Source organism: Myxine glutinosa, chromosome 12, assembly GCF_964187855.1.
Source record: "Myxine glutinosa chromosome 12, kmMyxGlut1.1, whole genome shotgun sequence".
NCBI classification, from domain to species: Eukaryota; Metazoa; Chordata; class Myxini; order Myxiniformes; family Myxinidae; genus Myxine; species Myxine glutinosa.
The window spans coordinates 12,702,611-12,725,197 of NC_136272.1; the positions used below are offsets into that span (position 1 = coordinate 12,702,611).

At 44.2% G+C, this 22,587-nt stretch overlaps 1 protein-coding gene across 1 annotated transcript in view; it reads right to left on the reverse strand.

Moving 5' to 3' along the window:
• The window catches only part of LOC137437273 (G protein-activated inward rectifier potassium channel 1-like), a 99,794-nt gene that overhangs the window by 66,055 nt on the left and 11,152 nt on the right, over positions 1-22,587 (reverse strand). Inside the window, exon 2 of the mRNA XM_078766247.1 lies at positions 12,367-12,519. Within this exon, the coding sequence (XP_078622373.1) occupies positions 12,367-12,519 (153 nt within the window). The remainder of the gene's footprint in view (positions 1-12,366; positions 12,520-22,587) is intronic.

Genomic DNA, 22,587 nt, shown 5'->3' on the forward strand with positions numbered 1-22,587 from the left:
TGAAACAGCCTCCTCCCCCAGGATCAACTTTGTGTCCCGGAGGTGCCCCCTATCTCGCCTACGCACCATCAGGTAGTCAACGGTTGTCGTCGACCCACATGACATGTATGTAACAAGCTTATTATCCTCTTTCTGGAACTGAGTATTACAAATCAACAAATCAGCTCCATCAGCAAACTCCAAAATCCTTTCACCTTCTCCATTTCTCACACCATATCCGTAACCCCCATGAACTCCCTCAAAACCATCCATACTCCTTCCCACATGTCCATTTAGGTCTCCTCCTACCACAACAACTTCCTCATCTTTCACGTTTTCCATCGGCTTCTCTATCGCACACCAGAACTTGTCCTTCTCTTCATCGCTCCGACCAACCTGCGGAGCATATCCCGAGATGACGTTCACCAAGAGCTTTCCAATCATAATTTTCACCATCATCAACCTATCACTCACTCTCATCACACTCACCACACTGTCTACAAACTCCTCAGAAAACAGGACACCAACACCATTCACGCCCTCCAGGCACCCTTGCCACACAAACTTGTATTTCTGTCCCTGCCTACCCTTCACCATTCTCACACCACTTCCCTTCCATCTCGTCTCTTGCACACAACATATGTCCACTCTTCTTCTGATCAATACTTCCACCACTTCTCCTGATCTCCCTGTCATTATCCCTACATTCCATGTCCCAAACCTCAGAAACCGATCTCCACTTCGGGCTGTACCCTGCCCATATGTAGTTGTAATTGTCATGGTTCTCTTTTTGAGGCAATGTTTTTATGGCCGGATGCCCTTCCTGACGCCAACCCTCTTAGTCGCCTCTTACGACACGCAGGGATACGGTGTACCTATTCTAATCCAGAGTATACACTGGGAAACGTTTAAAACATGGAAATTCTGGGGGGGAGGGGAGGGTGGGGGGGTTGGGGGGCATCACGGCTGCGGGGGGCCCTGTCAGCACCACGCCACGTCGGCCCGGTCAGCACCACACCACGTCGGCCCGGTCAGCACCACACCACGTCGGCCCGGTCAGCACCACACCACGTCGGCCCGGTCAGCACCACACCACGTCGGCCTGGTCAGCACCACACCACGTCGGCCCGGTCAGCACCACACCACGTCGGCCTGGTCAGCACCACACCACGTCGGCCCGGTCAGCACCACACCACGTCGGCCCGGTCAGCACCACACCACGTCGGCCCGGTCAGCACCACACCACGGCGGCCCGGTCAGCACCACACCACGGCGGCCCGGTCAGCACCACACCACGGCGGCCCGGTCAGCACCACACCACGGCGGCCCGGTCAGCACCACACCACGGCGGCCCGGTCAGCACCACACCACGGCGGCCCAGTCAGCACCACACCACGGTGGCCCGGTCAGCACCACACCACGGCGGCCCGGTCAGCACCACACCACGGAGGCCCGGTCAGCACCACACCACGGCGGCCCGGTCAGCACCACACCACGGCGGCCCGGTCAGCACCACACCACGGTGGCCCAGTCAGCACCACACCACGGCGGCCCGGTCAGCACCACACCACGGCGGCCCGGTCAGCACCACACCACGTCAGCCCGGTCAGATATACAGTATATATATATATATATTATATATATATAATTATTAATATTATTTATTAAGTTATTAAAGCACATTAAAGAAAAGAGAGTACATTTTAAAAATGTTGATTTACTGAAAATGGAAAAAATAGATTTATCTGTTTTTTGCATCCGAACTCTATATATATATATATATATATATATATATATATATATATATATATATATATATATATAGGCAATTCCACGGTTACTCACATTACAATACATTACATTAATGCATCTATATATGTATATGTAATGTGAGTAACCGTGGAATTGCCTATATATATATATATATATATATATATATATATATATATATATACATATACAGTGGAACCTTGACTTACGAGTTTAATTCGTTCTGTGACCGAGCTCGTAACTCAAATTGCTCGTTTCTCAAATCAAATTTCCCCATTAAAATGCATTGAAATGCTATTAATCCGTTCCAGCCCGCCAAAAACCACACCAATTTTTTTTTAAATATACAGTATATATAAAAATATCTCGCGCTTTATATTTCACCTGTATGCAGCATACAAGTTGGCAGGATGGCCTGGACTGGAGGTACGCACACTTGACTCTAAAGTCTAAACTGTCCAGCCTGGGTTTGAATCCCGACCCAGCTATAACCTGTCATGGGTGAATCACAGCAGGGTGATTCATCAATGTGTGTACCGCTAAACTGGGCGCCCCGTTTGCGTCCCATTAGTTGTTGGATGTTAAGGATCTCACCGTGTTTTCCACAAAGAGAAGGCGAGCTATCGCCGGCACTCTGAACAAGTTGTGGCCTGGCATGCTCTTCTCCTCTGCCGTTATATACGTCCTCCTCGGCATCTTTTTCCAGAAGAGCCCTGTCTCGTCACAGTTGAAGATTTGCTGGGGGATGTATCGTTCGGCTTCTATCAGTTCGGCAAAAGTTATAATAAAATCTTCAGCTGCCTTCACATCCGCCTCACCAAGTCGACAACACGCACACCTCGCTCATGTTTTTCGACGATTGTGTGTTTTATATCCAAGCACATCATCCTCTTCTTCTTCTCAGTACCGTGTTTTCCACAAAGAGAAGGCGAGCTATCGCCGGCACTCTGAACAAGTTGACGGCAGAGATACTGTACTTGCACGGCAAGATAACCACGTGACCAGAACCCACCTGGTGGCGTAAACTCAAAATAACCAACATGCGAAAACAAAAATGCAACGCTATACGACAGAGATACTGTACTTGCACGGCAAGATAACCACGTGACCAGAACCCACCTGGTGGCGTAAACTCAAAATAACCAACATGCGAAAACAAAAATGCAGCGCTATACGACAGAGATACTGTACTTGCACGGCAAGATAACCACGTGACCAGAACCCACCTGGTGGCGTAAACTCAAAATAACCAACAGGCGAAAACAAAAATGCAGCGCTATACGACAGAGATACTGTACTTGCACGGCAAGATAACCACGTGACCGGGTGGCGAAAGCTCGTAACTCAGATCTCGGCTCGCATCTCAAAGCAATAAACCGCCCGAGCGACGGCTCGTATCTCGAAAAACTCGTAAGTTGGGGCACTCGTAAGTCAAGGTTCCACTGTATATATATATATACATACACATATATATATACACATATATATATATACACATATATATATATATATATATATATATATATATATATATATATATATATATATATATATATATATATATATATATATATACAGGGAGCTGCAAAAGTAGGTATACAGTAAGGATTATACCAGTATTACCAGTATTATAATAGTGGTGCTCGGATTCATTTAATACTAGAATTTATTTAATTCATTAAAATCATTATTACCATTTTAATAATGGTAATAATGACATTATTAATAATGAATAATTCATTACCATTATTACCATGTGTCAAGTAGCACACTGTGCGTGCGCTACTTGACAAAGAATTTCCCAACAGGTGGATTGGACGTCGGGGAGCCGTTGACTGGCCACCACGTTCGCCGGATCTCACCCCTATGGACTTCTTTTTCTGGGGATGTGTAAAAGACAGGGTTTTCGCACGCAAGCCACGTTCTGTTGATGCCATGATTCAGTTCATACGGGAGGCTTGCCAGGAAATTGATGCTGATAAAGACCTTTGTGCCAGAGTGTGCATGGGTGTCCACACTCGACTAGTGGAGTGTGTGAATGCCGGGGGCAAACAGTTTGAACATTTGAGGGATTAATATGTTTATTATTGATATGTTTATTATTGATATGTTATTATTGATATGCTTGTATAATCAATAAAATACGTTTTGTGCGCAAGTTTTGTTTTTCATTACTGTATACCTACTTTTGCAGCCCCCTTATATATATAGTGAACTGTGGTGTCTGTCGTCTGTCTGGCCTCTTCCCGCACTGCATTAAAAAACATGCTTATTGGTTATTTTGCATTTTCATTTTCCTTTTTTTGATGCAATATTGTAAGTACGTTAATTTACCCTTCCAGTGTTCTTAAATATTTAAATGAAAATCTGGATTAAAGTATATTTAATACAGATCTTTAGGAGTAACAAAATTTAACATAGATATATTTTGCCCTCTTTTTAGACTAATTGAACCTCCGTCACCTGATGTTGCACCACCATTTCGTGGTGGACGGTGTAAGAAGCTCAGAGCTTTGCTTTGAGTGAAACTAAGATTGCAACACAATTAACCTTTTAAAGTCCATGAAATAATTTAAATTGATCAATTAATTTAAACTTTTCTCGTCACTAGGACGGATACTTTTGCTTGCTTTTCTCATCATTGGGGATGGGTACTCTTCCTAGTTTCTCATAAACTAATAAACGTAATTGTATAATTATTCCAATTATAATGCAATTAATCAAGATAATGGCAATTATAATTTGGCTACACTTTACAGATCAACACCACGGGATCTTCAACATACACTAGATAATGCTAACAGACGGAAGAGCTAGCTTAACATCATCCAACCCTTCCCAACTCCCCTCTCTTCATATTCCCATTACAAAGCGAAAGTGTTACCTGGCAACACCGGGTACCTTTGCTAGTATGTGAATAAGTCATGGGCATTACGTATTTTTGGAACTTGCTTATAATTTATCTATTTAATTATTTATTTGATACTGATATAGAGGTATATACCGGTATGAGCCCACCGATATATCGATATCAGAAAAAGTCGATACCGACGGAGCCTGCATACGACCTAATGATCCCAGAGCGATTTTGGCCTAAACAATGCAGAAATTTATCAATGCAGAAGAAAGAAAATGTGCTGGCAGGAATCAGAGGTCGTTTAAGATTAGCCAAGTGTGATTGACTTGTGATGTCTGCAAGTTGAATGTGTCTGCTGTTTCCATGTGCATTGTGTCAAGTCCGTTCGTATTTTGTGGTAGTTAGGAAAAAAGAAAATGTGCAGGGATAGTGTTGTGTCCATCAGTTGTATATCGGGAATGCATGGCCTTGACTGGCCTCCTCCAGTACATGGGCTTCCTTGTGTACATTATCACTCAGATGAAAGCTATCTTGGGCTTTTATAATTCCTTTGATGGTGGCTTTTATCTTTTGATTTTTCAAGGCGACAGATGCATTTGAATCGGTGCTCCATGAACAAAAAGCCACATCGTGTTTAACAAGCAGGAGATTGACAATGATGCAAGTGGAAAGACTCCTAAAATAATCCAAAACATCAACAGTTGGATGTAAATTTATTTGGTACCGTCGATAATCGCACAGAAATGCCAAGACAGTTTGCATCTCGCACTAATGTCAGCGCATGGCAATGCCATGCGATCAGGAATGCCATGTTTTTGTCAACAGCAAGAAGATAAAAAAAATAAGGAAATTAAGGTGGAAAAACAGAAATGTATAAATAATCAAAAGGCTGAAAAATAAGTGCAACGTCTTTTTTATACTGAGCGGTTCCATGTTGACGAGGAGGACAGGATGAAATGTGAACGGTCTCAGGGTCATCGGCTATACACCACACCATGATTGAAATCGGCGACCATTGACTCACTCCGCTCGCCTCACCACACTTCACTGCAGAGACACGAGCTTGTTTTAACTGAAGATAATGACCTGGCTGAACTCGAGTTGCTGTGTTTTCATGATTTTCACCAATCATAATACAAACATTTATTTTATACAAATTTATTTGTAATATTAGTGATATTATTTATTTGTAATCTAAAAAGGTCCAAGTGGTCTAAAGCTCAAAGTGGTCAAGCATCAAAGCTGGTCTAATGGGTCGAAAGTCTTTGGATCTTAAGGGCCTTCATGCTCTTTAATGGTCTTAGGGGTCTTCATGGTTTTTGAGTCCTCTGGGTCTTTGGGGTCCTCAAGGTATTTTGGGTCTGCTGGGTCTTTTGGGTATTTAAGGGCCTTTTGGGTCTTCCAGGTATTTGGGTCTTCAGGGACTTTTGGGTCTTTGGGGTTCTTTTGGGTCATCAGGGTGTTTTGGGTCTTCAGGGTTTTTTGGGTCTTCTGGGGCTTTTGGGTCCACTGGGTCTTGGGGGCTTAAAGGGTCTTCCAAGGTATAAGGGGTCTCAGCAGTCTAAATGGTCGAAAGGTATATTCCAACAATACGTAATTAATAGATGTATAGTCACATGGCTTCACTGCCTCACAGACCATGTTTTTCCGTTTTAATAAATTTGAAGAAGAAGACGTTTTGGGCATAAATATACATACATACATACATACATACATACACGTTTGCTCCATTATAATAAGATTTCTACCCTTTTAACCAGATGTATTTCAGAAAAGTTGAGGTCACAAACTTTTATAAAGCCCAAGGTGGCTTCTTAAAAGCAATTGTGAAAAACACAGCGGAAAGAAAGGGAGAAACTGAACAAGGACATAAGAGAGCTACCAAAGTGATTTGAAATCAGTTTCATTCAAAACAGAGCAGGTTTATAGCTCACCGGGAACATAGTTCAATGGAGCTTATGCGATGGATGATGTGTCGTCATCCATCAGTCCATAAACACTTGAAACTTCTTCTCCGAAACTACTAATGAGATTGTGACTAAACTTGGCCCAAATGATATTTGGTAGGTTGCAACTCAACTTTGTTCACGGCATTAAAAAACAAACAAAAAAAAAAACGAGGTCTAAAGGGGTCCTCCCTGCCTCCCAATCTCCCCTTCCTCCTCTCCTCCTTATTCTTCCTTCTCTCTCTCTCTCTCTCTCTCAATCCTCCTTTCTCTCTCCCTCCCCCTCTCTTTCCTTAGTATTCCCATCAGCGAAGCAACAGGTGGTATTTGCTAGTACATAATAAATATAAGCTTTATATATTTGATGTAGTGGATTGTAAAAAAAACTTTATATTTTTGATTACCGTAAGTGGACTGTGCTTGCATTCTAGAATCAATTAAATAAAGTAAATCAATAATGATTACTTTTTCAGAATGAGCTGTATATTTAATAGTTTACAGTCATAGTCACTTTTCTTGTAGAAAGGTCAAAAGTTGTAAAATAAAACTATTGTCGTGTCGCCCAGCGATTGAGACCACTGGGTGACAAATGACCAATCGTTTTTACTCCCAAGGCAAACTCCAGAAATCTTGGCGGTTATTTTTGTCGCACATGCAGGACGGAAGGCAGCGAAGTGCTTACCTGAATGGAAGCACACAGGCTTATCCCCGAACCCACACCGAATAAACAAGACAACAAATGAAAAATGCCACAATAATAATTTAATTTAAAAAATTAATGCAAGACGAAATAAATGTTGAAGTAAACTAATTGCACTTCCTACTTTGAGCATTCTCTCCTCAAACACAAATACGAACACACAGGGGAATGATAAAGTAAAGTGAAATGTTTCCCTTTTAATCAGCGGCACTCAGCTTTGGTCCAAAATGACTTTCAGGGGCTAGGTGGTCGTTGCAGCCAGTGTAGCCACTTGCGCGGGAAGCGCTCCAAACATGGCGCCAAAACCGCACGTCGAAAATGCTTTGGGCGTGAGCAAGCAGCCCAGACAGCCCTCTTTCGCTCTCCGCTCTGTCCGAAGCGCCAAGAGCCCCACAAACTGCAACAAGAGCCCCCAAGCGCCAAGAGCCAAGACCTCCTCCTCACTGTCGAATTTGCCAACGTTCCACCATCTCCCAACAAAGCTCTCCTCAACAGCCCGCACAACAAAGGCTCAACCTCCTCCTCCAGCACAAAAACCCAAGAGAGCTATTCTTCTTTCAACGGTCCTTTTTCCTTCAGAACTTTCTCGCTCTCACGTCACACTGGCCAATCGCCCAGCCCCATTGAATCACCCCATGGTCGTGCTCGACCAATGACGAACTTTGTCCATCAGCGTAGCCCTCCGGCTGTGATCTTTCCATCAGCGTGGCCCTCCGGCTTTGCGTGGCGTGAGCGTCATTAAGGAGTGGCTTACTCGCCAATCGGGAATGTTCGGGTACTGCTGGCGGTTCCGGTGGTTGTTGTTTAAAACGGAGGTTGTAATGGCCGGCCTTGTTGTCGTCGTAAAAACGTAGGGAAAAGCCACAGGGGGCAATCCAATCCCTATCTAGTTAACACAGCTTCACCCCCCCCGTGTGAAGACACATAAACAATCTTAAGCTCCAGCTTCTCTACTTAAATACATCGAGATGTCTCCTACACGTCCACGGTCCATGCTTTACCTATACGATCCTATCTTTTCTATGAGATTCCATCATCTACCCCCACAAATGCAACACTATTGTTTACACTCTACTGGGTTGCTATGCACTGCTAAGAGACTGAGTTTGCACTCACAGTGGTTGCTAGGAAATGCTAAGAGACTGAGTTTACACTCCCATTAGTTGTGTAATAGACGTATGTAACGAAGGCCTTTTGGGCTCTTAGCATTAGTTGCTAAGCAATGCTAAGAGACTGAGTTTGCACTCCCAGTGGTTGCTAGGCAATGCTAAGAGACCGAGTTTACACTCCCAGTGGTTGCTAGGCAATGCTAAGAGACTGGGTTTATACTCCCAGTGGTCGTTTGGCAATGATGAGGCACCTCTTCCTCTGCAGCGCTGCGCACGTTGTATTTTGCTACCAGGGTGACACATTATCACAGGGAATAATAAAATTATTGCCTCTTTTGATGTTCTTGAGAATTACTTTTTGCAATCTCATCTGTATTTAGACATTTTGGAACATAGAGCCTTCTGTCTGCATTCAACTTGCCAGGACAAAGTGATCTTTCCATCGGTATAACCAGGTGCTGTACTGTACTGCAATACAGCACTTACAATATGTACGATTACAACTAAGCAATTTATTATTAAATTACATTAATATTAGATTACATTAAATATTATATTATAAATTAATTATAAAATAATATAATTATAATAAAATAAAATAAAATAAATAATAAATTTAAAAAAATTAGAAAATAAAATAAAATAAAATAAAAAAGTAAATAAATAAAATAAATAATAATTATAATTATAAAATAATATAATTATAATTAATAATTAAACATTAAATATTAGATTACATTAATTGAAAGTCCCATTAAATAAATATCGAACCCCTAACTTGGCAGGGCAACAAGGCACAGAAAGAGTCCCACAACAACAAATGCTGCACAACCTTAGCAACAAGCATCATCTCCCACACAAACGCATTATCTCTGCCCTGCTAAGCACCAGTTAAGAGGTGGAGGTGGAGGTGCAGTCAGGGTACGATAAGTTAAACAAGAACAGCTCTTCCAATGCTGAATACAACATGTCGCTGACGTCGTGCACATATGTAAACCACCGCAACATCTCCAAACAAGTATGGCTTCTGCAGGGCTACTCAGGTCTTTAAAGATTAGATTTGGTACTTAGACATATAAAGTATGGTCAATGTGTTGTTAAGGTAATGAGTACCAGAATATCAATGTGAAGCATCAATCTGACAGTTCAGAATAAACCCAGATAATATTTAGTTATAGACAAGGATGGCCTCATAACATTTAATTTAACATTTCATGATTTCTTTTAAGTAATTAAACATAATATTAATTAAACATTTGATTTATTTACATTTAATAACAGGAGTCGTCCGTTCGCTCTTATGCTCATTGTCCAATTATTGTCCAAATAAACCCAGTCTGCTTATTGTCTGTGTGTGAGGTGAGGTGTGATGTGATTGGCTCCTGGCAAGATTGAATAATGTATCGTAAAGGCTTATTAAAAGCCGATTCCATATTTCATGATTGGAACTCATGGCTTAAATAATTATGTCGAAATCTCCATTTGAAATTAAAACAAAATTAGGAAAAAGTGATTTTTAAAATTAAATAATAGTCACCGTGGATGTGATGTAAAATGGCTCGAAAATTCTTCTTCTTTTTTTTTCATTCTTTTAAAGGTAATTATTGTACGTTTGATTTTAATTTACACCGTCCAGGTATATCGGTTGCGATATTTTTGGATTCGGATTCTACTTTTATTATACATTTTTAACATATAGTAGTAACACAGGATCCTCGGATCCCAAGCCAGCACCCTAACCTCTAAGCCAGCACCCGGTTATTCATTCATATATTCAGTAACACATACAGGTACAACAAGGAATCACCGTTTGTTTATTAACAGGGTGTTAATGGATGACCTCGGCGTCCCTTCTTCCGACATTAGTCGATGGACATTAAAGATCCCCACGGTGTCCTTCACAAAGAGTGTGCGAGCTATCGCCGGCACCCTGAACAAATTACGAATTTCTGCCTGAACTACTGATGGGAAGGTAATGGCAAACCACCCAGTATAACCCTTGCTCTGGAAGCTGCTTTGGCGGCACAGACGCTCTGTAACGAGTATGCGACGTCAGATATCAAATCAAAGGGAGACGCAAAGCTCCCCTCCCTTTATATAAGGGATCGTTTCTCTGAATGCAACTTTAACATGGGGACTGAAAATACGTTTCTCGGCTTCTACTGCACGAAATTGGCTGCAAATTTTAGAAGTAAATGCTTTATACGTTGAGGTAATATGTTCCAAATTTCAACAACGTCTGTTTCCACATTCTTGAGTTTTATTTAGAAAACCCTCAAAATCATGTTGGTGTCTGTCCGTCCGTCTGCCCAAAATGTCTCATATCTCAAGGGCCATACATTGAAACCAGCTGAAACTTGAAATATACATCGGCCAATGTCTAGTTAATGGCTTTCAAAACAAATTCCACTTAAGTGCTATAGTTTTTGCTTTAAAATTAAATATATATAAATATATATACATAAATAAATATATAAAAATATATACATAAATAAATGTATAAAAATATATACATGAATAAATGTATAAAAATATATACATGAATAAATATATAAAAATATATACATGAATAAATATATAAAAATATATACATAAATAAATATATAAAAATATCTTCTTTTTTTTCATTTGAAATGGGCGCCCTACATCTGGCAAATAAAATACATTTACTTCTTCATGCAGCTGTGTGAATCAAATTGGCGCCCCTTGATATGAACTTTTTTAGAGCATTACTTGGTTCCACCTAAGAACACAAGGGTAGTACAGCATTTACACGAGATTTTTTTTGAATGTCCCTTCTTTTCGACATTTTCTATAAGCTATGGAATGTCCCTTCTTTTCTATACTTTGCCACATGGCACATACCCTTATATAAAGGGGCCTTTTCTATGCCTCTGGCATTTTACCCAAGAATGTAAGTAAGAGAGGGGAGGGAGAAGGAGCGGGATGTGAGGGGAGGGAGAAAGTGGTTGAGGGAGAGGAGTGGGGAAGAAAGTGGGGGAGAAAGGGAAGTGGGTGAGAGAATGGAGGGAGAGGGGAGGGCCAGAGAGGAGGGGATACTTTTGCTAGCTTTACCTGTCACTTGAGAAAGGTACTTTTCCGAGTTTATCGAATATATAAAGCTCTTTCTAACCACTGACTGTCTGATTGACTGATACTAACGATCGGTCGTAGAAATCGTAGAAAGCTGAAATTTGGTGTGCCGATTGATATTGAAGCCGGTACACCGGGAAAACCACAGAAACGTCGGAAAGCATCTGTAAATGAAAATTTACGTAAAAACACTAAACACATACGTTTAAAAAAACCTCAATCAATATCTAGCATTTGAAATTTTTTATTTCTATAACTATAAACTGTGAAATAAACATGTCAATAATGTGCGTAAATGAAATAAAGAAAAAGTGTCAGTAAATGAAAATTTACGTTAAAAAAAACAACCTCAATCAATATCTAGAATTTGAAAATTGTAATTTATATCAGTGTAAACTGTGAAATGAAATGGAAATTTACGTAAAAACCATAAACACTTCTGTAAAATAAATAAATAAATAAAAACCTAAATTGATACCTAGCAGGTTACAGGAGGAGGATACTTGCCTATAATCAAAAGCTCTAGTTATTATGTATTTACATAAGAAGCACAGTTCGTTATTGCTTACACAATGTGTAAGCATACATACCTCATGAGTATTTAATATAACTTTCACAAAATAATCCAATTTCAATGAGACTTTATAGATTTAAACTCTCCCAACTTGTGCAGAATGTATTTTAAAAAGACAGCCATAAAATCAGTACTGGTACAACACCTATCCAGTTTGGATGGGGTGGGGGGAGGGGGGAGGGGAGGAGGGAGGAAGAGGGGTGTGAGTGGGTGGTGGAAGGGGACAACAGCTTACCTCAAAACTAAAGCTCATTAGATAAGCCAGCTGAGTGTATCACAAAAACAATCTTATAATGACATGACAGCCCTCCTGAAAGGGTTGTAAGTTTTCATCTCACCTTGATCAGTTTACAGCGGATTTGTGCCGACACCATGTGGCTGGAGCGGAGGTTTCCCACACGAAACATGAGGCACAGCTGCCCATCTCGACATGACACCACTGCGCTTTCGCTGAACAGCAACGTTTCTGCCCTTCTTTTGGGCTGAGACATCTGCACACAAAATGTAAACAAATGGCAACCAACATACAGGTCCCTCAGTTAGTTATCTCAATAGTATTTGTCCAGAGTATAATACTAATAAGTAATAGTATATGTCCATCCAGAGTGAGTTCCCTTTGTATAATGGGTTGATTGTGGCAAAGGTTTCCCCCCCCCCCCCCCCCCCCCTCCCATTTTCACCCCATTTCACAATGGATAGCCACGAGCACCTTGCGAGCTCCGTAACTCAAGCTGTGGTACACTGGCGCCAGCTAATTCAAATATTGCGCCATAACCCGGTTTGAATCACGTGCCAAAACTCAACTATTTCCTTAAGCTCCACCACAATCATCACCCAACACTTATAATTTATTAGTACGCATTTTTATTTACACTTAGGTTTAATTTTCACTGTCGTGTACATTGCATTAAGACACTATACACACTTTTTCATTGCCTCATGACCCAACAACACCAGTCCGAATAACTACGACTTTGCCTCAACCAGAGGAATTCGAGTCCTTCGTATAAAACATGCTGAGGCCGTTCACAGCATGACACAGATTGTCTCCACAGAGCCCCCAAAGAAACGCCGTTTTCCTCAGAACACGCTCTTTTCCTTTTCTCCACCTCATTCATGCACACTAAATCTCCTTCATATACTTCACAGAGATCGAGTCACTCACACTTGCACCAACATGCTGAAGCCGCTCACACCATGAGCATGGATTGTTTTTTTTAAACCGCAAAACGAAAAGACGATGTTCTTCTTCTTCTTACACTTTTCTCACCCTTTCCTGCTTGAAAGAAAAAGGGTTGAATCCTTTCCATACCTGTGTTTGTGCACCATTACCATCAGTCAAAATTCCGTGAGGGTCAAGCGAGTGGGTTTGGGGTAAACTTTTAGAAAAAGGAAAAATAAATACAAACAGGTCCTATTTCTTATCCCACAACTAACCCAGCATTTCTTACATAATACACCTTAAACGACACAAATCAAATCGTCATGTATGCTTTGCAAACTACTGACAACTTCCTGTACTTCCACAACTGTATCAATATATATATATATATATATACACACTCAACATCCAAAGAAATTTATCAAATCTTTAGAAGGACACTCATTGAAATCCTCCACGCAAAAATGAAAAATATTTGAACACAGAGGTAAAGTTCAGCTATCTTTACTAAACACATGTCAATAAACAAGACGTTGCCTCAATCACAAAAAGCAAAAAGCATGAACATCACAAGGGGTGGTGCAACAAAAGTCACAGCACTGCAACACAAAGGCACGCACCTGAATACAGTCAAAACAAAATGTCACAGGTGTTACGTGGTCCCCTCGGTGAATACCTGGTCTCAGTGACCCCCGGACCATGAGAGGAACTTCGCCAGAAAGCTGTACTATATATGCGCTTTCGCCACGCAAGCCATATGAATTTCACCCAAGAGACAACTGACGTTCAAGGATATATTTCAATGGTAATGATACCAAACAATTTCAATGACACAACCATCAACAATATTTCAATGACACCACCACGGAGATTTTCCCCGAGCAATCAACCACACATAATCCTCACCAATTCCCAATTCACAATCAATTCCCTATGATTAAGATGGCCATCTTATACATGTGTGTCCCGGTGAGTACTCACGAAACCCTTTTGGTCTCGGTCCCGCACAATGTCTCTGGGCCCCTCTTGACCAAGATGATGGTCGCCGTCACCGCACTCGGGCGGTAGAACGACCCCCGGGTGGACGTTTCTCCACCGGGCAGGTATCGTACCAGGCACCGTGGCGGCAGCCCCTCGTGGCCACGCGCAGCGGATACGGTAGAGCAAGCCCAAACCCCACGCCGCTTGCAAGGCGCGTTAGGCCCCAGCGTGCGACCCGCACGCGTCTGTTTAGACGGTGCCGCGAACGATTCCAGACGCGGGGTCGATGCACGGCCCCACGTCAACTTGACGTCTCCACCGGGCAGGTACACGTCCCCGGGAATTCCTCTCGCCTGACAGGTTTCGGAACGCCTCTGTTTTCCACGCAACGCGAGGTCGATTCCACCTTTTGTCGTCGCGGGGCGAGGAAGAAGAATCACCGTCCTTTTTTCTCCTCGTGTCTTTTCTTCTTCCGTTTCCGGCCACTTCCGTTTCCGGCCACTTGTTCAGAAGGGCTCCTGACCCTCCAATCACAACAACCCTTAATATAATACACACGGATAAGCAACCTGAATGGTAATTCACATCCATTCACATAAATATGTAACACTCCCCCCCTTCAAGAAAGAAAGTTGGAACCCAGTGAAAACTTTCTTTGCCGGCCAATTTGGAGAAACAAACCAGATAACTCAACCCCCCCCCCCGGGCACAGTTATCACTTAAAAATAAAGCAACCAAAATTTCACCACAACCCCTCCAGATTACTCCCTCTGGACTAAGTACCAACAACGACATTGTCCCTGCCAAATCAAACTCCATCTCATGACCCTCTGACTTTGACCGTCCGTATCTTGGGAATGAAGGTTAAGGGTTTGATCAAAGATCCAAAGTTAAGCAACTCGATAGCACTTTTTCCGGGAGGCCAAGCCGAGTATTCACTACATGGATGCCTTTAGGAACGCGGAGTTCACGGTTAGTCCGTGCAGGAATCTTGGCTCGGCGGCTCCGCCGCCTTCAGTGCTTCAACTTCTCAGAACTTCCCTAATAATTAGGGTGGGACCACTGGTCCCTGTAGTCCCATGAATAGCGGTCTCCTTCTCGGCCACCATTTTTCCAATCCTTCCTTCGGGAGCGGCCATAACTCAGGGAGCCTCCATAATAATATTGATTGCGGCCACCACCAAAACTACCGCCCAGTTGTCCTCTCCTGTAGACCTCTCGACGCCTACGAAATGCCTTCCCTACTGTTATGGTCCGACCCTCCAAATCCTTGCCATCCCAATTCTTCTCTGCCTCTCTGGCGTCTTTTGTGCTGGCAAACGTGACAAAGCCGAACCCTCTTGACTGTTGCGTTTCCCAGTCTCTTACCAACCGCACTTCCACCAGCGGCCCATATCTGTTGAAGACAGAGGTCAGAACTTCTTCCTCTGTGTTGAAGTTCAGTCCCCCTACAAATAACTTGGCACTTTTGTCGCCATCCCGAGCTGGTGTGGCGTTATTTTCCCTGCTGGGCTCTTTACCAACCCTCAGGTTACCATAAACTCGACCCCCGGCCAAATCATTCCCGATAACCACAGATACACCCTCTACAGGAAGCGTGGCTTGTAAACCGACGGTGACCGGTCCTGACACCAAATCGGACTCCAAATGGATGACATGAAGGGGAGCACTAACACCGCCCCCAATCCCCTGTAAACGAACACTATCCCCAGTTGCCGTCTCCTCGGACCATGGCAAAATGCCTTCAAGCATTAAAGATTGATGTGCCCCTGTGTCCCTCAATATCCTAACCGGTTTCCGGTTAGTCGAGGCTCCATCCCGTGACACAAACCCCTCTGAAATAAATGGTTGGTAACCCTTTTGATGGCGATTTCTCACAATGGCCATTGCGTTTGGAGTCGTAGTAGTCGGACTCCGCTCTGGGTCTTCGCTTTTCATGCGGTAACAACTGGACATCAAGTGGCCAGGTTTCTTGCAAAAAGCGCAAGTAGGCCCGGAGGAAAAACTCGTGGTCTGCCTCGGGCCCCCCGAACTATAAGTTTGTCTTGGGCCCTCATCCCTCCGATTTCGAACAGGTGGGGTATCATAGTTGTCCCCATAATCATCTCGAGGCCGCCGCCATGTATGGTCGTTCTCCGCACCTGCTGTTCCCCACCTCCCCTGCGGAGATCTAGGCGAGGAGTTAGGTTCGTGGACCCCTATTCGGTGGGTTAAGGCATAATCATCTGCCATGGTGGCTGCGTCCCACAACTTTGGTACCTTCTTTTCCTGCAGGTACACTTTGATGTCCTCGTGGACACACTGCTGGAATTCCTCCACCAGGATCAAGTCCCGCAATGTCTCGAAGTCTTTCCCGACTCCTTTTGACTCACACCACCGATCAAACATGTTTTCTTTCACTCTGGCAAACTCCACATGGGTCTCACTCTCCCTCTTCCTGGCATTCCTGAATTTTTGCCTGTAAGCTTCCGGAACCAACTCATAGGCCTTGAGGATGTGCTTCTTCAGTACCTCATAATCTGCACATTGGTCCATTGGTAGCGCCGAATAAATTTCCTGAGCTTTCCCCACCAGCACACTTTGCACGAGTATGGTCCATGCCTCCTCCGGCCAGTTTAATTGTCGAGCCACTTTCTCAAAGTGTGGAAAAAATTTCGCGACTTCTTTTTCACTGAACGGTGGAACCAGCCTCACATGTCTGCCCACATCCCAGGTTTTCTGGTTAGGTGTCGACCCCGTCAGCAAGGGTGGTGCCTCTCCCCGTTCTCTCATTAACTCCAGCTCCTTGAATTTGATTTCTTGCTGAAGCTCCATGTCACGTTCCTTTAATTCCCTTTCCGCTTTTCTCTCCTCTGCTTCGAGGTCCCTTGCAGCTCTCCTCTCCTCTGCTTTTTTGTCTTCTAACCTTTCCTGGAGTTCTCGTTCCACTCTCCTTTCCTCCGCTTGTTTCTCTTCCCTCCTCTCTTCTGCTTTCCTTTCTTCTTCTGCTCTTTCCTTTTCTGCTTTCCTTTCTTCTTCTTTTAACCTTTCCTGGAGTTCTCGTTCCACTCTCCTTTCCTCTACTTGTTTCTCTTCTCTCCTCTCTTCTGCTTTCCTTTCTTCTTCTGCTCTTTCCTTTTCTGCTTTCCTTTCTTCTTCTGCTCTTTCCTTTTCTGCTTTCCTTTCTTCTTCTGCTCTTTCCTTTTCTGCTTTCCTTTCTTCTTCTGCTCTTTCCTTTTCTGCTTTCCTTTCTTCTTCTTTAATCCGTTCCTGGCTCCGTAACTGCAACTCCAGTTTCCGGAGCTCAACGTCTTCTGGTTCTTCGGGTAGCCACTCCCAGGCTAACTCGTCCCATGTTCCTAATCCCACCATAGATTGTATCACCGTGGCCTGCAACTCTGCCTTCCTCAAATTAGTTCGGACCTCCAAGTTAAAATGCTTGGCCAATTTCAAGAGGTCCGACTTTAGCAACGCTCGGAACTGTGCCTCACTCGGTGTTACCCCAAAGTTCTGTGCCACAAACGCCATGGTGCCTATCGTTAACACCTGTTAACCTTCACCCAAGACTTTACCCCAATTTCTCAAAAAAAATTTACCAATTAATAATTAATTAATAAATTTTAATTAATAAAAAATATTATTATTTTATTATTTTATACAATTTTAAATCCCGGACGTAGACCCAATTGCGAAACCGCAAATCGTAATTTGGACGAGCCCCCAATTCTGTTACGTGGTCCCCTCGGTGAATACCTGGTCTCAGTGACCCCCGGACCGTGAGAGGAACTTCGCCAGAAAGCTGTACTATATATGCGCTTTCGCCACGCAAGCCATATGAATTTCACCCAAGAGACAACTGACGTTCAAGGATATATTTCAATGGTAATGATACCAAACAATTTCAATGACACAACCATCAACAATATTTCAATGACACCACCACGGAGATTTTCCCCGAGCAATCAACCACACATAATCCTCACCAATTCCCAATTCACAATCAATTCCCTATGATTAAGATGGCCATCTTATACATGTGTGTCCCGGTGAGTACTCACGAAACCCTTTTGGTCTCGGTCCCGCACAATGTCTCTGGGCCCCTCTTGACCAAGATGATGGTCGCCGTCACCGCACTCGGGCGGTAGAACGACCCCCGGGTGGACGTTTCTCCACCGGGCAGGTATCGTACCAGGCACCGTGGCGGCAGCCCCTCGTGGCCACGCGCAGCGGATACGGTAGAGCAAGCCCAAACCCCACGCCGCTTGCAAGGCGCGTTAGGCCCCAGCGTGCGACCCGCACGCGTCTGTTTAGACGGTGCCGCGAACGATTCCAGACGCGGGGTCGATGCACGGCCCCACGTCAACTTGACGTCTCCACCGGGCAGGTACACGTCCCCGGGAATTCCTCTCGCCTGACAGGTTTCGGAACGCCTCTGTTTTCCACGCAACGCGAGGTCGATTCCACCTTTTGTCGTCGCGGGGCGAGGAAGAAGAATCACCGTCCTTTTTTCTCCTCGTGTCTTTTCTTCTTCCGTTTCCGGCCACTTCCGTTTCCGGCCACTTGTTCAGAAGGGCTCCTGACCCTCCAATCACAACAACCCTTAATATAATACACACGGATAAGCAACCTGAATGGTAATTCACATCCATTCACATAAATATGTAACACAGGAATGGACACAACACTCCTAACAGTCAAGGACAGAATGACAACAGTCGTCAATATCGTGTGTGTCCTCCCTGAGCTCTGATGCAGGCTGTACACCTCCGACGCATGCTCTGTACCAGGCATCTGATGCGGTCCTGGGGAGGTCTGTCCCACTCCACCTGTAAGTCTTGAATGAGCATTTGCCGATTGACAGCCGTTGATCTCCTCAATGCAAGATGTCGACAAAGCTGATCCCATAAATGCTTAATAGGATTGAGGTCAGGAGAATAAGGCATCCAAGGCATCACTTCAACACCCTGTTCCTGGAGGAAGTTGGTGGTCAGGCGAGCAGCATGGGGTCGAGCGTTGTCCTGCTGGAAAACTGCGATGTCAGGATGAGCCTGGAGAAATGGCAGCAGATGAGGTCTCAAAACTTCATTGACATAAAGCTGACTAGTGAGATTGCCTTCGATGACGACCAGAGGTGTCCTGAAATGGGTGGAAATGCCAGCCCATACATCACACTGGGTCCTCCCCAACGATTGATCTGGCGAATACAGCATGATGCATACCTTTCCCCACCTCTGCGCCATACCTGTTGATGCCCTTCAGCAGCATGGAGGCAAAATCTGGACTCGTTGCTGATCAAGACTGCACTCAACTGTTGCTGTGTCCAGCGGCGATGCTGCAGACACCATCTTAATCTGTTCCGCCGATGCACTGCGTTCAACACTGGACCTCTGCAAGGATGTCTTGCCACCAGGCCCCGACTTCTCAAGTGCCTCCGCACAGTAGAGACACTGATGCGGTTGTTGTGACTACCTTTGTCACTGCAGCCGTTTGCGTCGCAGGGCAGAAACGATCACGAAGATGTTGCAGCACAATCCAGCGGTCTTGGTTTAGGGTGGTTTGGGGTGGTCTTCCTCTTCGTGAACCATCATTCACAGTTCTAGTTTCACCGTAACGCCTGGCCAGGTTGGAAATTGCAGGCTGTGAGCAACCAAGACGTTGGGCAATTGTTCGCTGGCTTACACCAACCTCAAGCATCCCAATTGCCCTTAAACATTGTTCAGATGTCAGGCGTGGCATCTGAATTTTCTTGTTGTTTTCCCTGCCAGAAGCCTATAGAGCAGGGGTCGGCAACCTTAGGCACGCGTGCCACCATTGGCACGCGGCAGCATAATCATTGGCATACTGGCGAAAGCAGTGCCCTTTCCGCAGCATGCGAAATCACCTCTTGAACAGCCATTGGCTGTTGCGCGTGTTGCACTATAACAGTATTTCGCTGTGATGGTGCAGGGTGATGAGGTAGATGGATCAGAGAAGAGTCGCCATTTCAATTCCAAATTCTTTTACTGGAGTAATAATCAAAGGTGCACAACATGAGATGCCGCGGCCTGGCGCATTCAAACACAATATTCGCGGCAACCGGATGTGCTGTAAGAACAGTGGTGTTGTTCACAGCAGATGGTCCGAGGCTGCATCTCCACTCATTATTATTATTCGGACTGGTTTCTGAGTTTTAATATTAATCTCATCATTATTCTGAATTGTATAATAATCGTAGATATAAAATAGGAGATGCAGGCTTGGTGCCTTCCGATATGCCGTTTGCGGCAACCTGAGGTGATGTAAGAGCGACTGTGTGTTAACACCCGGTGGTCAGCGGCTGCATCTCCACTCATTGTTATGATTCAGGCTGCCTTCTGTGTTTTAATATTAATCTCGTCATTATTTTGAGTTTTTTGATGGGGTGGTAGTAATGAAAATGGGGGTAGTAGTTTTTCTCATAACACGCGGCCTGTCTTATTTAGTTTGATTGACAGTACGGCCTCCCACTCACATTTCCCACAGGAATTGCAGTGAAGCGGTTCAGGTTCGGTAGATGATGGCAACCCCGCTAGCTAAGAAAGCTGAAGTAAAGGTTCGGGCATTCCAGCCCTCATGGACAGAAGAGTGGGGTTTTGTTTTTCAGAAGGACCGTGCTGTGTGTACTTTATGTTTTGAAAATGTTGTTTGTCGAACGTCGTGTGTTAAGCGCCATTTTGAGACAAAGCACGAGAAAACTTTCAAAGATCAGGCAGACAAGGCAGAATCCATCAAACGTGCCGTGTCCAGGTATGGGAAGCAAGCCAACACCCTCAAAATCTTTGCCATTGCTAAAAACCATGCGGCTGAAGCAAACTATCGCATTGCTCATTGCATTGCGAAACGCGGAAAGCCAGTCACGGATGGCGAATATATTAAGGAGGCTTTTCTCTGTAGCTCAGACGTTCTGTTTGAAGACTTACCAAACAAAGAGACAATCAAATCAAGAATAAAAGATATTCCCATGTCAGCTAGAAGTGTTGAGCGACGCATCGAATAAATGGCAGAAAATGTCAGCGTGCAGCAAATAGCTGGGTTAAAAGATGCTGTGGTATTTAGCATTGCACTTGACGAGAGCGTGGACGTGAATGACAAACCACGTTTGGCAGTCATGGCAAGATACTGTGATTCGACTGTAAGAGAGGAACTCTGCTGCTTAAAGCCAATGTCTGACACAACAAACGGTGAGGACATAGCCAAGGTGTTTATGCAACATTTTGAGGAGCGAGGGATTGACATCAGGAAGATTTTTGCAGTGACAACCGATGGCGCCCCCGCCATGGTCGGGAAACAGAGGGGAGCTGTCAGATGAATTGAAGAAAAAGTCGGTCACCCCATCATGAAACTCCACTGCACAATACACCAATAAAACCTCTGTGCAAAGATGTCAAATTCAGATCTTAATGAGGTTATGGCTATGGTAGTAAAGGTTATTAACTTCATAGTTAAGCGATCTGCTCTGACACACCGACAGTTCCAGTCCCTGCTCGAGGAAATGGACTGCACATACAAAGATATCCCTCTCCACTCAGCGGTTACGTGGCTAAGTTGCGGAAAAGTTTTGGAGCGGTTTGTCAGCTGCTTTGATGCCATCAAGGCCTTCCTGGCTGAATAGGGCCAAAACTACCCAGAACTCGAGGACGAGAAGTGGGATGTGAAACTTATGTTTCTCATGGATATTACAGGACACCTCAACAAGCTCAATCTCCGACTGCAAGGTGCAGGGCAAACTGTTTTGGACATGTTCGACACATGGACGATTTTGTCGGCAAGCTAGCAATCTTTTCAAGCGATGTTGCTACCTCCACTTTCCGCTACTTCAGACACGTGAGGGAGCTGTCCTCACAGCACAGCATCAGCACCGCTGAAATATGCAAATACATGAGCGAGCTTGAGTCAGAGTTCACAACACGATTTGGGGACTTTCAGAAGTATGGACCCATGTTCTCTTTCTTGATCAAGCCAGACAGCTTTGATAGACACAAATTGGATTTATCTCTGATAGACTGGTTGGATACACAGGACATGGAAATGCAGCTGATTGAGCTGAAGAGTTCAACACTGTGGGTGACTAAGTTTGCAGAGCTACGGAAACGACTAGAAACCACGGCAGTGCAAGATCACGGAACCTGCATCTTCACCTGCTGGACATCCGTGCCGAAGAAGTTCAGCTGTCTCCGGAACGTTGCACCGGCTTTGCTGTCGGTCTTCGGGTCAACGTACCTCTGTGAGCAGATATTCTCACACATGAAGAACGTGCTCATCCCCTCCCGCAGTCGTTTGACAACCGAAAAAAACTCCGAAGCATGTGTGCAACTTAAAGTGACTAACTACAACCCCCAGATAATGGAGCTCAGCAAAGGAAAGCAGGGCCAGGGATCACACTGACTGGTAGGCATCTGTTTATTTGCAGTACACATGG